At 33.9% G+C, this 17703-nt stretch overlaps 2 protein-coding genes across 4 annotated transcripts in view; one reads left to right on the top strand and one right to left on the bottom strand.

Annotated features, from left to right (window-relative positions):
- gabrb3 (gamma-aminobutyric acid type A receptor subunit beta3) overlaps positions 1–17703 on the top strand; it is a 70452-nt gene that overhangs the window by 2290 nt on the left and 50459 nt on the right. The gene's annotated exons all lie outside the window — the stretch shown is intronic.
- The window catches only part of gabra5 (gamma-aminobutyric acid type A receptor subunit alpha5), a 46047-nt gene that overhangs the window by 14232 nt on the left and 14112 nt on the right, over positions 1–17703 (bottom strand). For all 3 annotated transcript variants that reach the window (XM_059340489.1, XM_059340488.1, XM_059340490.1), the window contains exon 6: positions 13297–13379. In XM_059340489.1, the coding sequence (XP_059196472.1) occupies positions 13297–13379 (83 nt within the window). The remainder of the gene's footprint in view (positions 1–13296; positions 13380–17703) is intronic.

Genomic DNA, 17703 nt, shown 5'->3' with positions numbered 1-17703 from the left:
TTTAAAAGAGACATGTGTAGTAGAACAAAGTGATTTTGATGAGTTATCACTTTACTTGTTAGCATCATGAATTGGATACCAGATTTTCATGTCAACAACACTGTGTGTTGAGATGTTCATACATCAATGTTCTTTGTATACTTGAGCAAATTAATAACATTATTATGTTTGACTGTGTAGATTAATTCTTCACTGAGGGGACACACATCTGTGGCAAATATTTACTATAATAATATTAGGGTCTCTGCAGGTTTCAACAAGTCAATTTAAGACTATTAAAGACTTTTTTAAGACCATAATGAATACAATTTAAGACCCATTTCACGTCCATATTGGCAAAAAAAGTACAAAAGACATGAAGGTAAATTGGAGGTCTGGAATTAATGGCAAAGTATATGAATTTATTCACAGCTCTTTCACATTGGAATAAAAAATGCTTAACTAACTAAATAGAAGCCTCTCTATAGTGAACTAATATTTGTTAATATGTGTTATAGCGTCCTCAAAATTTAAAAACAAGACTGAAGTTTACGCATTTGTTTCAAATAAAAGCAAAGTTAATAAATTATTAAGACCTTTTAAAATCATATTTAATTTAAGACATTTTATGGGATTTTATGAGAATTTTAGACATATTAAGGCCTTAAAGTCAAATTTTTTGACGTTTTAAGACTTTTTAAGACCCAGCGGATACCCAGAATATATACTTAGCTATTACCAGAGTTTTTGTGACTGCACGCCACTGTTAAAAGCTTCAGGATAAGTCGAGTAAGAGCCCCTTCTATTTAGAATATTTACTGTAATTGTTATTATGAATTATATTCTCACAAAAGGTTTATAAAATTGTCCAATGTTGCACATCTTACCTGATCTGTTAATCAGATCCTATGTATATCAGATCAGATGATCAATAACATCACTTAAAAATTAAAAACATTTTGAAATGAATCCCAATGTTTGATTATTCCTAAAGAGTTATTTCTGAAAGAGCAGTCCATCTCTGACTGAGATACTGATACCCAAACAGCTCCTGATGTGTGTAGGGCAAAATTCAAAATCACTTTATATAAAAGCTTCTGCCAATTGAATGCAATGTCATGTCATGTGGTGGATCAAAACACAATAATTTCCTGATTTCCAACACAGACACTGAGCAGCACGTTCAGCCTGGCTAGAGCTGAAAAGGGCCATTACCCATCAGCCCAGAAAGGTGCATGATTTGTATCTTATTTTCATGTTCTCTATCAGCTTTTGTTGTTACTTGCTCTCAAGCAAAGATTAAATTATATGTTATGTGAATATGATTATGTAAGTTTTCAGTCATGTTTTCAGGTGCAGGTACTCCATCATATTTGGCTGCCCCTGTGAACTTTGATTTCCTAAAAATCCAAACAAAGGCTCACCGCTAAGCAGATAAACTGACAAAATTCAGGTTTTTTTATCATTATTATTATTGTGACATCCTGTTGTCCTTCCAAATTTGACATGCCTCTAACATGTCGCTTTATTTCTCTGGGCTCATCCAACTAGAACAATCTAAAAAAAGGAACTTCCTCCCCTGAGCTGAAACAGAGCAAACATGTAGTTTCTAAATAGGCTACAATGTCGTTGACCATCACAATGAAGTAATATTTCGCCGTAATGCAACTTTAGGGATTTTTCCCCCCTAGCTTGATGCATGGTTAAGATCAGTTACAGTCTCAGAAAATAACAGAGCGTAATAATCCGCTAATTCTTTTTGGATTTATATTCAATTGAAAACTATACAAAGACATAAAACAGTCATGGAAAAAATTATCAGACCACCCTTTTCCTTCAATATCTTGTTAATTTTAATGCCTGGTACAACTAGGTACATTTGTTTGGATAAAATAATGATAAATACAAAAAAAACGCATAACAGTTTAATTTAAGAGCTGATATCTAGCCATTTTCCATGTTCGTTTTAATAATAACCAAAAGTCATCATCAATTTCGTCCAAACAAATGTACCTTTAGTTGTACCAGGCACTTAAATGAACCATAAATTTAATAAAACAAGGGTTTAATATTTTTTTCCATGACTGTATTTGTTCAAGGTCCTTTTTTTTTTGAGAATTGGTGGTTGTGGGCAGTAGATGTTTAGGGGTAGATAGCAGGTCAACAATAAATGCAACATAGAAGTGGGGACATCATCTGAAAGCTGTGAACCTGAAGATTAATTTGATATGCAGCTCAGCACTGTGTGTCAAGTTGCTCTGGTCAAAAATATCTAATAATAATGACTTAATTCATTCATTCATTATTTATTGAAACCTATCAAGGTGTATAAGGGTTCATAATATCAATAGTATGCTATCTAAAGTCCATTCCATGTTCAACTATGTCCCATAAATTTTTGGGTTGGTACCATTTGTTACACACATTTGGTGCTGAATAATGCAATTTTAGTCATATCGTAAATGGATAAAAATGGTTTAAAAAAAAAACTCTGAGCCATCTGAACACTAAGTAGTTAAGTTGTATTTTTACTTATCATCTTCATGTTTTTTGTAAATATATAATTATTCTGAATTTGATGCCAGCACCACTGTTGAAAAAAGTTACGACAGGGGCAACAAAAGAAAGTTCTGGAGCCTTAAAAACCTACTGAACATGTGAACAAGTTTACTGGTAACAGGTGACAGTGTCATGATTGGGTGTGAAAGGCTTAGGATGAGGTAATGTTCACCACTTATAATAATCCAACAATAAAAGAATGTTACCAAAGGATTCTACACAGGGATTTTACCATCTACAGTCCATAACATTAAATAATTCAGAAAGTTTAAAGGACATCACTATGACATGACTTCAGAAAACCATTGTCAGTAATCACAGTTCGTCACTGCATCTATGCAAGTTAAGACCAAATATCAATAACATCTAAACGTGGCAGACTTCTCTGGGCCCGGGCTCATCTAATACAGACTGACACAAAGTGGGAAAATGTGCTGTGGTCTGACGAGTCCACTAGAACTGAGAATAATTAATCGATGATCGATTAATGGTCGTTAAGAATTTTTTAATCTTAATTTTATCTTTGACTGCTTATCAGTACTCACTGAACTGACACACTGCTCAGCGTTCAGTTCTGCAGCCGTACGCCAATAAGCCAATGAGCTTATGAAAAGAGAATTAAGTTGGATAAAGCTTCAGTTTGCAGACTGAAAGTTGCAATAACAATTATAAAACACACAGAAATACAAGAGTATTAATTTGAGCAAAACTAGTTTACTGTATCAAACCTTGCTAGCATGAATTACTAGGTTTAATTTGATCCAAAACTCATTTATACAAACTTAAATATGCAAGATTACTGTGAAAACTAACCTCATCTCTTTGGGGACTTAAACATAAAACATTGAACTCCTTGACGTTATCTATATGTATATATAATCACCTATTTTCATACCATGGTACACTGTAAAACTGGCTGCACAGACAATACTTGTTAGGAGGATGAATTCATTGCTGACAAAAAGCTACAGGAAGTGTGTTTCAGTGGCGTTAACACAGTGAATACACAGCAGGAGTGCAGAATCCTGTCCTACGGACCTTCTGCAGTAGTAGCAGGAACATCAGTCAAACACAGTTTACATGTTAGTGGTTCTCATTTTCTCTGTTTCGAAGATGTTCAGAGCTGAGATATGTGACGTGGCTGTGATACAACACTTGACCTTTCACCCACTTTGCTTCATTACACAGAGATTAACGTGGTGTCACTGTGAAGAGCTGCTGTTTGGATGTGATGTAATCAGTGATTTGAGTGTATAACAATATGCAGATGCTACAATGGTTTGACACTGAGTGTGAAAGTTGGCACAGCTTGACAGAAAGTGTCAAGGTTCGCTCACAGGTATGACCTTTTAGCTTTTGATATGCTGATTTTAAAAAACACAAATTCTGCTATTCATGCACAAGATTATCTTTAAAAAAAACAAGCCATGCAAAATGCAAAAACACTCACTCATACTGTACTGTAGCACACATACTGTAGATGCACTAAATCTGTGTGTGTGAGTGTGAGTGTGTGTTTGTGTGTGTGTCTCAATCGTACTGCAGTGCAGTGTCCAATCTAACAGAATTGCATTAATCCAGCAACTGTGGTGTTAGAAGACAGCAATTTAGATTGACCCCAGTCAACCAGTCTGTGGATTATCGTCTCAAAGACACTCTGCATTGTCTCAAATAAGTCTTTGTAGAACTGGGTTACGTGAGCAGTTCAATTTCATTATTTTTTCTTAGAAGCACATATTACGTCACATAATATGAGCAAAGTATGGCAAAAAAATATGTACCATTAACTATTAGAGGTCCCATATTGCAAAAAGTGAGATTTCCATGTCTTTTTTGGTAATAAAGTAGGTCTGGGTGCTATATAAATACTGTGAATCCACAGAGAAATGCACACATCACACCCGTATTCAGAGACTGTGACTTTAAGCGAGCTTGCTGGTTATCATTAAGGATAGATTAAGTATACTATATATAGATAGAAAGCTGCTACAGTGCTGTTACAGTCATTCCCAAGCTGCAATGATGGCGTAGAGACGCCAAGAGTGCAAGTGCAGGAGACCCAGAAATGCTGACCAATCAGAGCAGACTGGGCTTTTTCACTATGAGAAAAAAATTGGGTTTTTTGAACATTAAACATGTTCTAACAGAAAGCCAAAATATGTTAGTATGAACCTTAAAACCTGAAAATGAGCATAACATGACCCCTTTAATTATCTTCTGCTCCTGATGACTTCTTCAACATTTGTACAGTCTACAACTACAGTTTCTACAGTAAAGAGTAAGGATAAATGAAAGAAACATTTATTGTTTCAAAAGTAATGTATGATATCCTGAAATATCCCTTAAACCCTTGAAATCAAAGGGAAATGGTAGTTTGGATTTTTGAAGTGGGAGAAGCTGGCAGGAGAATCAATACAGAAACGAAGATATTTGCAGCTAAAAAACCAAAAGCTACTAATTAGAAATGTTGTCAGGTAGCCCTGTTCATGTGCTGTATTCTGGACAAGCGGAAGAGTTTTGTGTTTTTTGTTTGTTTTTAAATAGTTTCTTAAATTAAATTAAATTAAATTAAAGTCATCAGGGACTATAGGGATGTGAAAACATAGAAATTATCTTATTTTAGAGATACTTTAAAGAGTTTAATCCATTGTTAATCTTACCTATTAGGACTTGTCATAAACAACTAAAAAACATCTGGCAGGTGGTTCAACATAGTAAACAGATTATCAAGATTAAAATAGTTATAGGTAGGCCACTCCTACCTCAGATTTATAATTAAGAAATTGTGAACAACCAAGGCAGTTTCAGGGCCGGTTCGGAGCCGGTGCTAGTGCTAGTGCTGGTTCGCAGTTGGTTCAACTTGCGAACCAGCTCTGAACCGGCTTACTTTCCACAGTCATCATGTCACTGTTAACGTCTGTTTATGTCTGCACCCTCTCGGCAAGTATAATAACAACGGCAGACTACAACACATCTGTGCTGCTCATCTTGATCACTATGGACGCCAAATACATTGTTATAAACACTGAATGTAAGATGGTTATGTTGCACTTTGTTGTAAGCTAACGTTAGCCAGCTAACATTAGCACGCTATCTCGCCCATATCAATCACATTGCACTTAACAAATCAAATAAATTAATGATACATGTTTTAGTTGGTCTCTCTCAACGGCAACGAGTTGGTCTTGTTGGTCAGATAGCCCCGCCCCCAGACCCTGACGTAGCGGTTTGCTGTTCAAGACCGACAGAGTTGGTGCTGGTGTGGAACCAGCCTTCCTGGCTGGCAGCCGTTTCTTTCACCGTGGAAAACCAAAGAACCGTCTGGGAACCCGGCTCTGGTCGAAAAGTCCTGTTAGTAACTTTGTAACCCAATCCTCTAGCACAGTGGTTAAACCGTGCAAAATAGCCTCTATAACATTCGTTATTACTCTTATCACTCTGTGAATGTTTATATTTCGTCACACTCTAATAATACCCGCCCCATCAACTGCGCGAAAAGCAAAACTATTGGGGTTCCCTTTGAGTGAGAGTTCTTTAAGTAATTATTATGAGGGTAATTTAGAATTTGCCTCTGTATTGGTAAATGAGTGTGCACAAAGTACTTATATAGTCAATTAAAGACAAATTCATAACTTTTTGTAGAGTTGTAAAGCCCATTAATAGTGTACGGTTGTCACAAAATCCCACGGCACACCTGGACTTGTCTCACGGCACTATTTGGGAAACACTGCTCTAACATAATCTAATTATCACACAGCAGGCTTTCATAATTGTAAGCAATTGTAAGTAAGTTGTTAGTTGAGTATTAAACATCTATTTTTGCTTTAGATCAAGTTTGAGAAAATGTAACATGATTTTGAACCCAATGAGCCGGAATCATAGTTGCAGACGAGGACTTTATGTTGCACTGTGACTTGCTTGTGATTTATTGCACATGTACAATACACTGAAAATATGATGTTTAGTCAGTGACATTTAGGCATGGATCCTTATTCCAAATGCCTTCCAGCCCTTTGCGGCTCTGGTTACATACAATTATTATAATTCAAAACAGTCCGTCATTATAAGTGACCTTTATTTGAGAGACGGGCGTAAAATGTTGAAAACAGAAAGTCCATAGTGATTGTCATGAACCAAAACTGTGAAGATGTCAGTAGTAACTTCAGTAAAATAGAGTAGTAAAGTCAATACAGCAAAAGCATCTAAAGCTATAGTACAGAATCAGGGTCTCTGCAGGTTTCAACAAGTCAAATTTAAGACTTTTTAAGACTAATGAATACAAATAAGACCCATTTCACATCCATACTGGCAAGAAAGTACAAAGTGTTAGAATGTATTCACATTCAAAGCCTCTCTACTGTGAACTTATGTTTGTTTAGAACTTAAAATATTGACTGTTTAATTCTGTTTAAATTCTCACCTGGCTGAAGTTATGCATTTGTTTTATATAAAAGTAATGTTAATACATTCAACAAGACACAAGACCTTCAAAATCGTATTTAAGACATTTTATATGATTTTAAGAGAATTTTAGTCATTTTAAGGCCTTAAATTATAGGATTTTAGACGTTTTAAGACTTATAAGACCCTGCAGATACCCTAAGAATACATTGTTTGTTTTTTAGAGGAAATTGAAACTATCACATGAGTTGAAATGTGTGATTTTGTTAGTACAGATTGGTTTACAAGCCAAAGTGAATGTGGGCACTTTTCCCCATGTCTCTGCCTTATTTCAAATCTTTCTCCTGCTGTGTGCCCTTTTGTAATTTCCTCCATCACCCCACAGGCTATTCTTCAACACCTCAGTGAATAGTTACAGCTGTCTTTGGAAATTATGATGTATGTCTTACTTCCTAGCCTGTGTTTTCTCTCCAAGGAGACATATGGGCTCACAAAAATAAACATTACCTCATAAACATTGGTTTAACTGCATAACTTCAGCATGGGACACACTCTAATAAGCACCGGGACGTGATCTAAAAAGAATAAATAAGCCATTAGACTTATCGGGTCAGCAGACTGTCTAAAAAACGAGACAATTATCAGTCTTATTTCGCTTTCTATTTGCATTTCAGGTCATTTACAGGTGCAGTAGGCAGGCTGCTCCTACTCCAGTCATTTGTGAGATGCAAACTATTATTTCAGTTATAAGTATGAGAGCTGCATAAAAACAACAACATTAATATCACTATGATATGACCTGAATATAATTAAGGCCAGAACAGCTACAGAAACATATAATAGAAATATTCCAATAGCCTTCAAAGGACCTTTTTAACACATTTATGTAAATTTAAACTGTGAAAGTATCTGTAAATATACATATTAAAATACATTTCATGATTAGTTTTAGTTGTCCTAAAATCGTGTCAATAGTTTTGTATGAAAAATTTGAGATAAAATATTTTGTTAGAAATAGGCAGTGGTGGAATGTAACTAGGTACATTTACTCAAATACTGTACTTACGTACAGGTACTTGTACTTTACTTGAGTATTTCCATTTTATGTAACTTTATTGTTCTACTTCACAAAAAATTTAGGCAAATATTGTATTTTTTATCCAGCATTAGTTACTTTTCTGGTCAAAATTTAACATAAAAGTCATGATAAAATTTAAGTTTGACAAAACTTAGACATTTTTTTAATTAAACCTAAACAGTATATTAAGTAGTTAAAAGAAGCCCTAACTTGAGAGAGAGAAAAAAGCTGCTTACATAAATGAATCAATAGAAATAATCCAATAATATATTTAGAATATATTAAAAAAATCATAGTGGGGTCATTCTGCATAATGAGAACTTTTACTTTTGATACTTTAAGTACATTTTGATACTGATACTTTTGTATTTTTACTTCAGTAAGTTTTGAATGCAGGACTTTTAATTGTAGTGGAGTAATTTCACAGTGTGATATTAGTACTTTTACTTAAGTAAGGGATATGAATACTTCTGCCACCACTGATTCCAAAAAAAGTTGGGATGCTGTAAAGATTAAAAACAAAATGCAAGACTTTTTCCACCACTGATGCTGATATAACTGATGACTAATATTCAGTGTATATACATGTGACATTACTGTTTCGCTCCTATTGATGTTATAATGATTAGGAGGAAAAGGCTAAGACATTTGCTAAATTTGCTGTTTTATGTCCCCAAATACAAACTTTTTTTTAACGCAAGCTGTTTTTTTGCTACAGTGACTTTAAGCTCTTGTAATTATATTCTGTAAAAAACTTTTAATATTGATGCACAACAATCACCTTGATACCAGTATTTCTATGATAGGCTGATATTTGGCCAATAAAATCATCTGACCAATATATTACTTATGCTCTAATTACAGTTAACTTTCATGAACTGAAAACACACTGTAAAATAGTTCAAGTTTTCTTATCCAGTATAGCAAATTTAACCTGTATTATATTTTATCTTTGTGTATTTTTATCATCCAAACACTTTCTACCCATTATCGATTCTTTAACCCCTCCTGTTATGGGGCCCAGTTGGTAGGGCGTTCGCCCACCGGTCAGTTGTTTGATCCCTGACCATGGCAGCCTACATGTTGAAGTATCTTGAGCAAGATTCTGAACCCCAAATGGCTCCCGATGCTGCGTTCATCGGTGTGTGTATGAATTCCTGATGGTGGCAGGTGGCACCTTTTAGGGTAGCCTCTGCCACCAGTATGAATGTGTGTGGATGAGCGCAGTCTGTATGGTAAAGCGTTTTGAGTGGTCACAAAGTGAGTATAAAAGCTCTATATTAGTGCAGGACCATTTACCATTTATATTAGTTTTTTCAGGAACAGCAAAAAATTTTTTACAAAAGTGTCAGAAACAAAAAAAATCCCAATAAACATTGTTTGTATTACATTAACAACTCCATTACTAACCATATCAATCAATATTTAGTGCAATGGTGTTCTTTACCTCTCACAGATCATGGTTAATAAGGATAATTCACTCGTTTTTCATTTTAAAAAATGCATGTTAAAATATATATATATATATATATATATATATATATATATATATATATATATATATATATATATATATATATATTACATTTTTTCTTTTTATGAAAAAATATTCTTAACTCTTTTTTTTTTTCTTTGAAATGGGTCAATTTGACCTGCAACATAAGAGGAGGGTTAAATCGACAACTGTACAATTGTATAGAGTCACTAAGAGGAACTTGAGGCCGGCAGCAGTGTTCGGTCCATGAGAGGTGATTAACACAACGCCAAAGGACAGGTCTGCTGTGGCTTTGAAAGCCTTGAGTGCTGTCCATTAGGTCAAAGGATTAGCGAGGGTTAATGGAGTCGGACGAAACAGGATATACTGCACCACGGTATCTTCTACAGCTTATACTCTCACATGGGCTCCATTCTTACTGTAGCACCAGGTTTTAAAAAATAATTTTATGTTTAACAAAGTATTTTTTAAGTACTTAAGTTAGTTCTGAAGTTAGCATCCTGTAGTTTTTGTTGGATAAAGTCTCAAGTTCCACATTGCCACCTCTATTGGAAGAGATAATGTGCTTGCACGGCTTAGCAGCTCTTCAGATAAAAATACAACACAGACCTCTATATAAATATAACGTTTTCACTAAAACATTAAAACTAAAAAAGTGAATGTGTCGAAATCGAAGAATTTTCAGTTATATCAGTAGTTTTGTACGCTTAATTACTTAATTAAATATATTTTTGGATATTTTACTATTTTTATTAAAGGTAAACTACACCCAATTCCAAAATTCATAAATCCCATGGTCAAAAGAGTTTGAAAATATTAGCATCCATTAACAAATCCATCACAAATCACAAAACTAGAGTGCTTAAACTAAATTTTTTTAATGTCATGAAATATAAAGTCTGCAGCTGCTCCATAGACAGTGAATTGAGAAGATGTGAGAGATGACATAGGGGATTGTTCTGAGTTTATGTTCTGAGAATTTAAACCAAATTTCCAAAAACCTGGCAAAAAAAATGTGAATTCATGCACATTTCCATCCATGATGTTCGTTTTAATTCTTAATTAGTTCTGTTTCCGCTGCCCTTTTGCCAGATTTGCATCAATACTTGTATCAATGCAGAAACTTTCCACCTCAGTGTGTAAAAGTGTAAAAACTTTTGCAATATTTATATTTCTTAGGCGTTTTTTATGCGCAAATGAAAAAAACCCATTAACAACCCTGATTCCACAAACGCTGGGACACTGTAAAACATCAGAAATTCTGAATTCAAGGTATATACAGGTGCATCTCAATAAATTAGAATTTCATAGAAAAGTTTATTTATGTCAGTAATTCAATTCAAGAGGAAATAACACATTATATACATCTATTATACACAAAATGAAATATTTCATGTCTTAATTTATTGAATTTCATCTAATTATAATGATTATGGCTTACATTTATTGAAGACCTTAAATCCAGTTTCTCAAAACAAATTTAATATTACAAAAGACCAATGTTTAACATGGAAAGGTTGGCCTCTGAAAAGTATGTCCATCTATATGACTCAATACTTGGTTGGGGCTATTTGACTTGAACTACTGGAAATCGACTTTCCATCATATTCTCATGTATTGAGATGCACCTGTAGTTACATAAAAGTCATTCAACTTGAACATAATCTATTCGCATTTGTACAGTTTTCAATTAAATATATGTCCAAAAGGATGAGCAAATTATCGGTTTTATATACTTTTTAGACAACATCCCAACTTTATTGGAATCAGGGTTAAAAAAACAGGTGAATGAAACATGTTTTATTTCCTCTACCATTAATTGTGTACACTTCGTGTTGAGCTGCTGCATACTATTTCCCTTGCGGGGATAAATAAAGTGAATTAAAGTGAGTAGAATTTAAAAATCACCTGTAATCTCTATTACACAAGGAAACCAGGTAAATTAGTCTGTATTTAAAACTCGTACAATTAATTCAAGCAGGTTTTGACTTTTTGGCCTCACTGACAAGTTAATGGAAATCAAGCTTGCCATCAAGCAAACAAGCCAAGGTAGCCTCGGTCAGTTGCTCTGATTATCCCCGACTGCGGTCCCATCTGGGGGTGGAGGTGACCAAAGCGGGCGTGGGAGTGGCTTAATAACACCGAGGCCAGAGCGCTCTGCAGCTCTGCCTCTGAGCCTGGAGAGTGTTGAGATTACCCTCCATACGTCAGCGGCAGGGAAGACCTCAAATGCTAATCTTAAGCTTACATGACAGGAGATCCCCAGATATTTTCGTACCGCTGGAGCTCTCTGACGCAACTAACTAGCTTAGAAGTCCTGGGGAAGGCCGGCCGGAACCACAAGTGTTGTTTAGCTGTGCATGTGCAAAGGTGTGGGTTTTTTAAAGGTTACCTTGGTGCTAAATGTATCTTGGGTGTGTGTATGTGTGTGTGTTTCAATTCTGTGTGTCAAATGTTTTCCATTAAATGTGCCTGAGGCGGTGAAGGATGCAGGGGAGCCGCCCTGACATGTTGATTAATGGCTTAATCAGGAGCAGTGTGTCAGTGTCTACATGGTTATATCCTGCACCCAAATAACAATAGCTCTGCACCTGAGGGACACGGGCTGTCAAACACATGCCGGTAAATCCGTCCCCATGTCCCCTGCATGGATAAAGACACTGTAAAACCATAGTACATGACACTTTTCTGACTCGTGACTTCATGTATTTTAACCCTCCTCTTATGTTGTGGGTCAAATTGACCCATTTCATAGTTTTTGTAGTAATTTTTTAATTTTGTAAGAATTTTTCATAACAATTCAGAGGAGGATATTATAATTTTACCTCCACTACATTTATATTACAGCTATTGTGATGGTTGTCAGTGGAAATGGCTACAAGAGGAACTCTGTACTATAATTCTGGTCGAATTGTGGGTCGAATTTTTCAAAAAAAAAAGTTTTAAGTATTTTTTTATAAAATGAAAAAGTTTAAAATATATATAAAATATATATTTTTAAATCAATGTCATGTAAAACCATTGTATTTTATATGCAGATTTTTTTTTCAAACAATTAAATGATATGAATATATATATTATGAAAAGTAATAAATAGAAAAACTACATCATTTTCTACTGAAAACTACTAAATATAAATTCAAAATATAAAAGTAATAAACTAAAAATGTATTAGACCAGAATAAGTTAAATCTATCTGTCATGTTGTAGTGTACTGCCACAACCTAGTAAAAACTCTTCAACATATATTCAACATTTTGTTACATTCAGTGACTCAGGACAACGGGCTAAAGTTCAGCACTGTGGCCTTAAGGACACATAACATTTAAAAATGTAAAGTAACTTTTTTTTTTTTTTTTTTAAATCAATGTCATGTAAAACCATTTTATTTTATATGTAAGTCTTTCTAATGTACTTTTAAAAAGTTTTGACATGCATTTTTTATGAAAAACAAGTGAATTATCCTCATTGAACCATGATCTGTGAGAGGTAAAGAACACCATTGCACTAGATATTGATTGAAATGGTTGGTATTGGAGTTATTAATAAAGTATAAACAATGTTTATTGTGATTTTTTTGTTTCTGACACTTTTGGATAATTAAACATGCCTCGGGTTATTGCTGTTTCTGAAAAAACGACCATAACAGGAGGGTTAAGGAAGGTTTGGTAACACCGTTAGTGTGTCTGTCATGTGGACATGAAACATTTACACTTAACCTTTTCCTGCATTATATAATGCAGTTACTCACTGTGTACATTTGCTTAAAGGCGTGTTTACTCACAGCTTCCAAATTTAAGGGGACAAGCATGGGCGTCCATTGGGAAATCCTCCAGCTGCATGGGGCATTCTGCTGATATAGTGAGTCTGAAAGAAGAAGTCATGCAGGCAGCAAATATGAGACATCATCATCATCATCATTATGATCATCATTCTCACAAATTAACGTATTCTCCCATTTTAATTGGTTTAATTCGGGTTGTGCTTAAGTTTGTATACAGCCGTTAACCAATGAAAGTCATAGTCTGTCTTCATTAGTGCGTCTCGGATAGTTAACGGCAGAGTGAAATCGAATTGTTTCAGCTCACAGCAATAAGCAACCGAGCCACCAGAGGGACCCGTGATGATATCTATTTGCAACTCTGTTTGCAAAAAATGAGCTTGAGAATTATTTGAGAAGGCAATAGAGGGTTATTTCATGGAGTGAGGCTGCCACCTGTCTGTGGAACGGTAACAAAGCACGAATAAAGCTTTATTGGAAACAAAACAAAACAAATGAGCTCATGGAGTGAGTAGAAGGGATGAACACTACCTGCTTCTACAGGCTACAGTGAAGCACGCAGCCTTGTGTGATGCTGCCCTCTGCTGGACAGACTTATAATAGTCAGAGCTGCTGTCGATGCACACAAACACACACTGATGCCAGGACACAAAATAAGAACATGCGACTCTGACTGAAAGAAATTTAAAACTCTACTAAACAAGAACAGAATTACAATACTTTTACTTTACTTTGGCATTTTTCACATTTGGAACTTTATACTTCTACTTCACTACATTTTTAGGAAAATATCTGGTAACGCTTTATATTAAGATCCTTGTAATAACCATTAATTAACAAGTAATAAGGCCCTTGTAAGTCCTTACAAGATGCTTATTAACATTATTGTGTGTTTATAAGCTTATATAAGTGTTAATAATGGCATTACAAACACCCATGAACCACCCATTATGTCTTTGCCATGCCTTTATTAATCTTATTTTGTTTGCTTATTAATATTAATATATACTTTATTGCTCATCTATTATAAGTTAACTATAAATTAACTATGCTTTTTGCAACTACTGGATCTAAAGCGAGAACAATGCCTTATTACTTGTTAATTAATGGTTATTAAGGACCTTATTATAAAGCGTTACCAAATATTTTACTTTTTACTCCACTACATTCAGCTGCCAGCTTTAGTTACTTTTCAGGTCGAGATTTAACATAAAAACATGATAAATTTAAAGTGATTATGCATGTTTATAAATCAAACCACATAAAGTATATTAAATAGTTCAAATGAGCCCTACATTGACAGCAGTAAAACACTGCTTACATAAATGCACCAATAATAATAATCTATTAATATATTTTGAGTATATAAAACAATCTGAGTGAGTCCATTCTGCAGAACGAGTACTTTTACTTTTGATACTTTAAGTACATTTTGATGCTGATACTTTTGTACTTTTGCTTAAATAAGTTTTGAATGCAGGACTTTTACTCGTGGTGGAGTAAGTCTGCAGTGTGGTATTAGTACTTTTACTGAAGTAAGGGATCTGAAAACCTTTTCCACCACTGTTACACTCCTACAAGTACTAATAAAGTGCTTATAAAACACTACTGAAGTAAGAGTACTGACTGAAAGACATTTAAATCTCTACTATACAAGAATAGAATGAGAAGGTGCTTGTAGTTATTAATTTACATACTCTGCTACAGTTCAGAGGGAAATACTTTAATTTTTACTCTACTACACGATAAGATAAGATAAGGTACGATAAGATAAGATAAGATAAGATAAGATAAGACAAGACAAGATAAATAGGATAATATAAGAAAAACAATGAACAAAATAGGTAACAATAACAATATATAATAATAATAATAATAATTATTATTATTATTATTATTATTATTATTATTATTATTATTATTATTATTATTGTTATATTAAGTAATTATATTCCAGCTATTGTGTTAGTGGAAATGGCTACAAAAGGAACTTTGTACTAAAATTCTGGTAAAAAAAAAAAAAATTGTGACAATGTCTTAAAACAAACATTTAAAAAAAGAAAATCAATCAAGCTAATCCTTTGCGACATATACCACATTTTCAAACTGAATCACTTGTAAATTTTTGTCAATATACACTCTGAATTCTGAATTAGACGCATTTTGTTTTTATTTATGTTTTACACAGCGTCCCAACTTTTTGGGAATCAGTGGTGGCAGAAGTATTCTTATCCTTAAATTAAGTAAAATTACTAATACCACACTGTCAAAATACTCAACGACTTTCTGCTGCTACATTTCTTTGCAATATAATTATTCTACATTTACAGTTTTATATTTATACTTTATTTATCTGACATTTCAGAGTACAATCACTGTTAGCCAATGCAACAGAATTTCGTTCAATGTTTTTATGTATAACTGAATGACAATAAAGTCTGTCTAAGTCTACAAGTAAAAGTCTTGCAATCAAAAGCTTACTTAAGTTCAAAAGTATCAGCATCAAAATGTAAAAGTACTCACTATGCAGAGTATGTTATATATATTCATATTGTGTTTTTGCCACCTTTGCTTAAGTCGGATCAGAGTACATCTAGCACCAATAACAACATCTTATACTGTATTATACTAATATAATGCATACATACTGTAGGATTTAAATTGACCACAGTGGAAGGATTCCAGGTTATTAAAGGTCGTCTGCTGTCTCAGCTGTTTTACTAAAAAATATGCCCCACGTCAACATCATTCCCACACAGTGCACCAGCCTCAATGTGAAAATAATGAGAAGGAGAATTGAAATACTGATGAGTGTGGAACTCATTGCATTATACTGGCCTGGTAAATTACAGATCATAATATTATACTGTATAATAATCAGTCATTGGCCTATTCACTGGGTTTATGTTACGGCATACATCACTCCTTAGTGGAATATTATACAAAGCTCAGCAAAAGTGGAGATTGCCCAATTGTCCCTTTGTCATTTATCTACATTCCCTATTCCAGAAAATGTTGCATGTCTCAGTTAGACAGTATCTGAGACAGTATTTGATTAATTGATAGGTCGACGTCAACTATTTTGATAAAAGAGCATTGTTTTATAATTAATTATATGATTTTTTGTTTAATTAAACAAGAAATTTGGCACTCTGGGCTGCGGGATAACTACCAGCGGTGTTTCTAGGGAAATGTTTTTTATAAACAAGCTTTATTTAGATGCTTTTTTAATGTAGTCTGGCACCTACAAAAACAATTTCTTTCAAGATTATAAATTGTGATGTTAAAAAATATTAGCATTTGTTGGTAATTAGTATTTGGCAGTGGTGGAAAGAAACTAAGTACATCTACTTAAGTACTGTACTTAAGTACAATTTTGAGCCATGTGCACTTTACTTGAGTATTTTTACATTTTATGTAACTTTATACTTTTACTTCACTCAATTAGAGGGAGATATTGTACTTTTTACCGCACTACATTTGCCAGCTTTAGTTACTTTTCAGGTCGAGATTTAATATTAAAAACCTGATCAATTTGAAATGATTATACATCTTTACAAAGTAAACCATGTAACAGTATTAAGCATGTAAAAATGTAAGAATGTTAAATGAACCCTACCTTGAAGACAGTAAAAAGCTGCTTACATAAATGCATCAATAATAGTAGTAATGTAATGATATATATTTATAATATATTAAACAATCTGAGTGGGTCCATTCTGCATAGCGAGTACTTTTACTTTTGATAGTTAAAGTACATTTTGATGCTGAGACTTTTATACTTTTACTTCAGTAAGTTGTGAATGCAGAACTTCGACGTGTAGTGGAGTTATTTCACAGTGTGGTATTAGTACTTTCACTGAAGTAAGAGATCTTAATACTTCTTCCGCCACTGGTATTTAGTAGAAAAAGATCACTTCACAGTTGCTATCATTAAACATTTATTGACTAGACTCCGCATTTATTTTAACAGTGGTGGAATATAACTAGAAAGTACATTTACTCAACTACTACACTTAATACAAATTTGAGATACTTGTACTTGAGTATTTTGATTTCCTTCTACTCCACTACATCTCAGAGGGAAACATTGTACTTTTTACTGCACTATTTATTTTACAGCTTTAGTTACTTTACAGAGTCTGATTACTAAAACACAATAGAATCGACTATGAATGATGATGTATTATAATAACTTAAGCTACCCAACAGTCTTTAAAATGAGCTCCACCTTTTACCACTTGCAACATTAAAGGGATGATCAATGTATATATCTATATATTATTCTGACATGAGACATTCTGCGTAAAGGTTTTGGTGTTAGAATAGAGTGTTTTTTGTGTGTTTTTTTAATTACGGAGTGCAGTGCAGAACTGCAAGATGATATCCAGGTTAGTCTGGTTCTGCATC

The sequence above is a fragment of the Centropristis striata genome, chromosome 9 (assembly GCF_030273125.1).
Source record: "Centropristis striata isolate RG_2023a ecotype Rhode Island chromosome 9, C.striata_1.0, whole genome shotgun sequence".
NCBI lineage: Eukaryota > Metazoa > Chordata > Actinopteri > Perciformes > Serranidae > Centropristis > Centropristis striata.
This window is presented reverse-complemented; position numbering and strand designations above follow the sequence as displayed.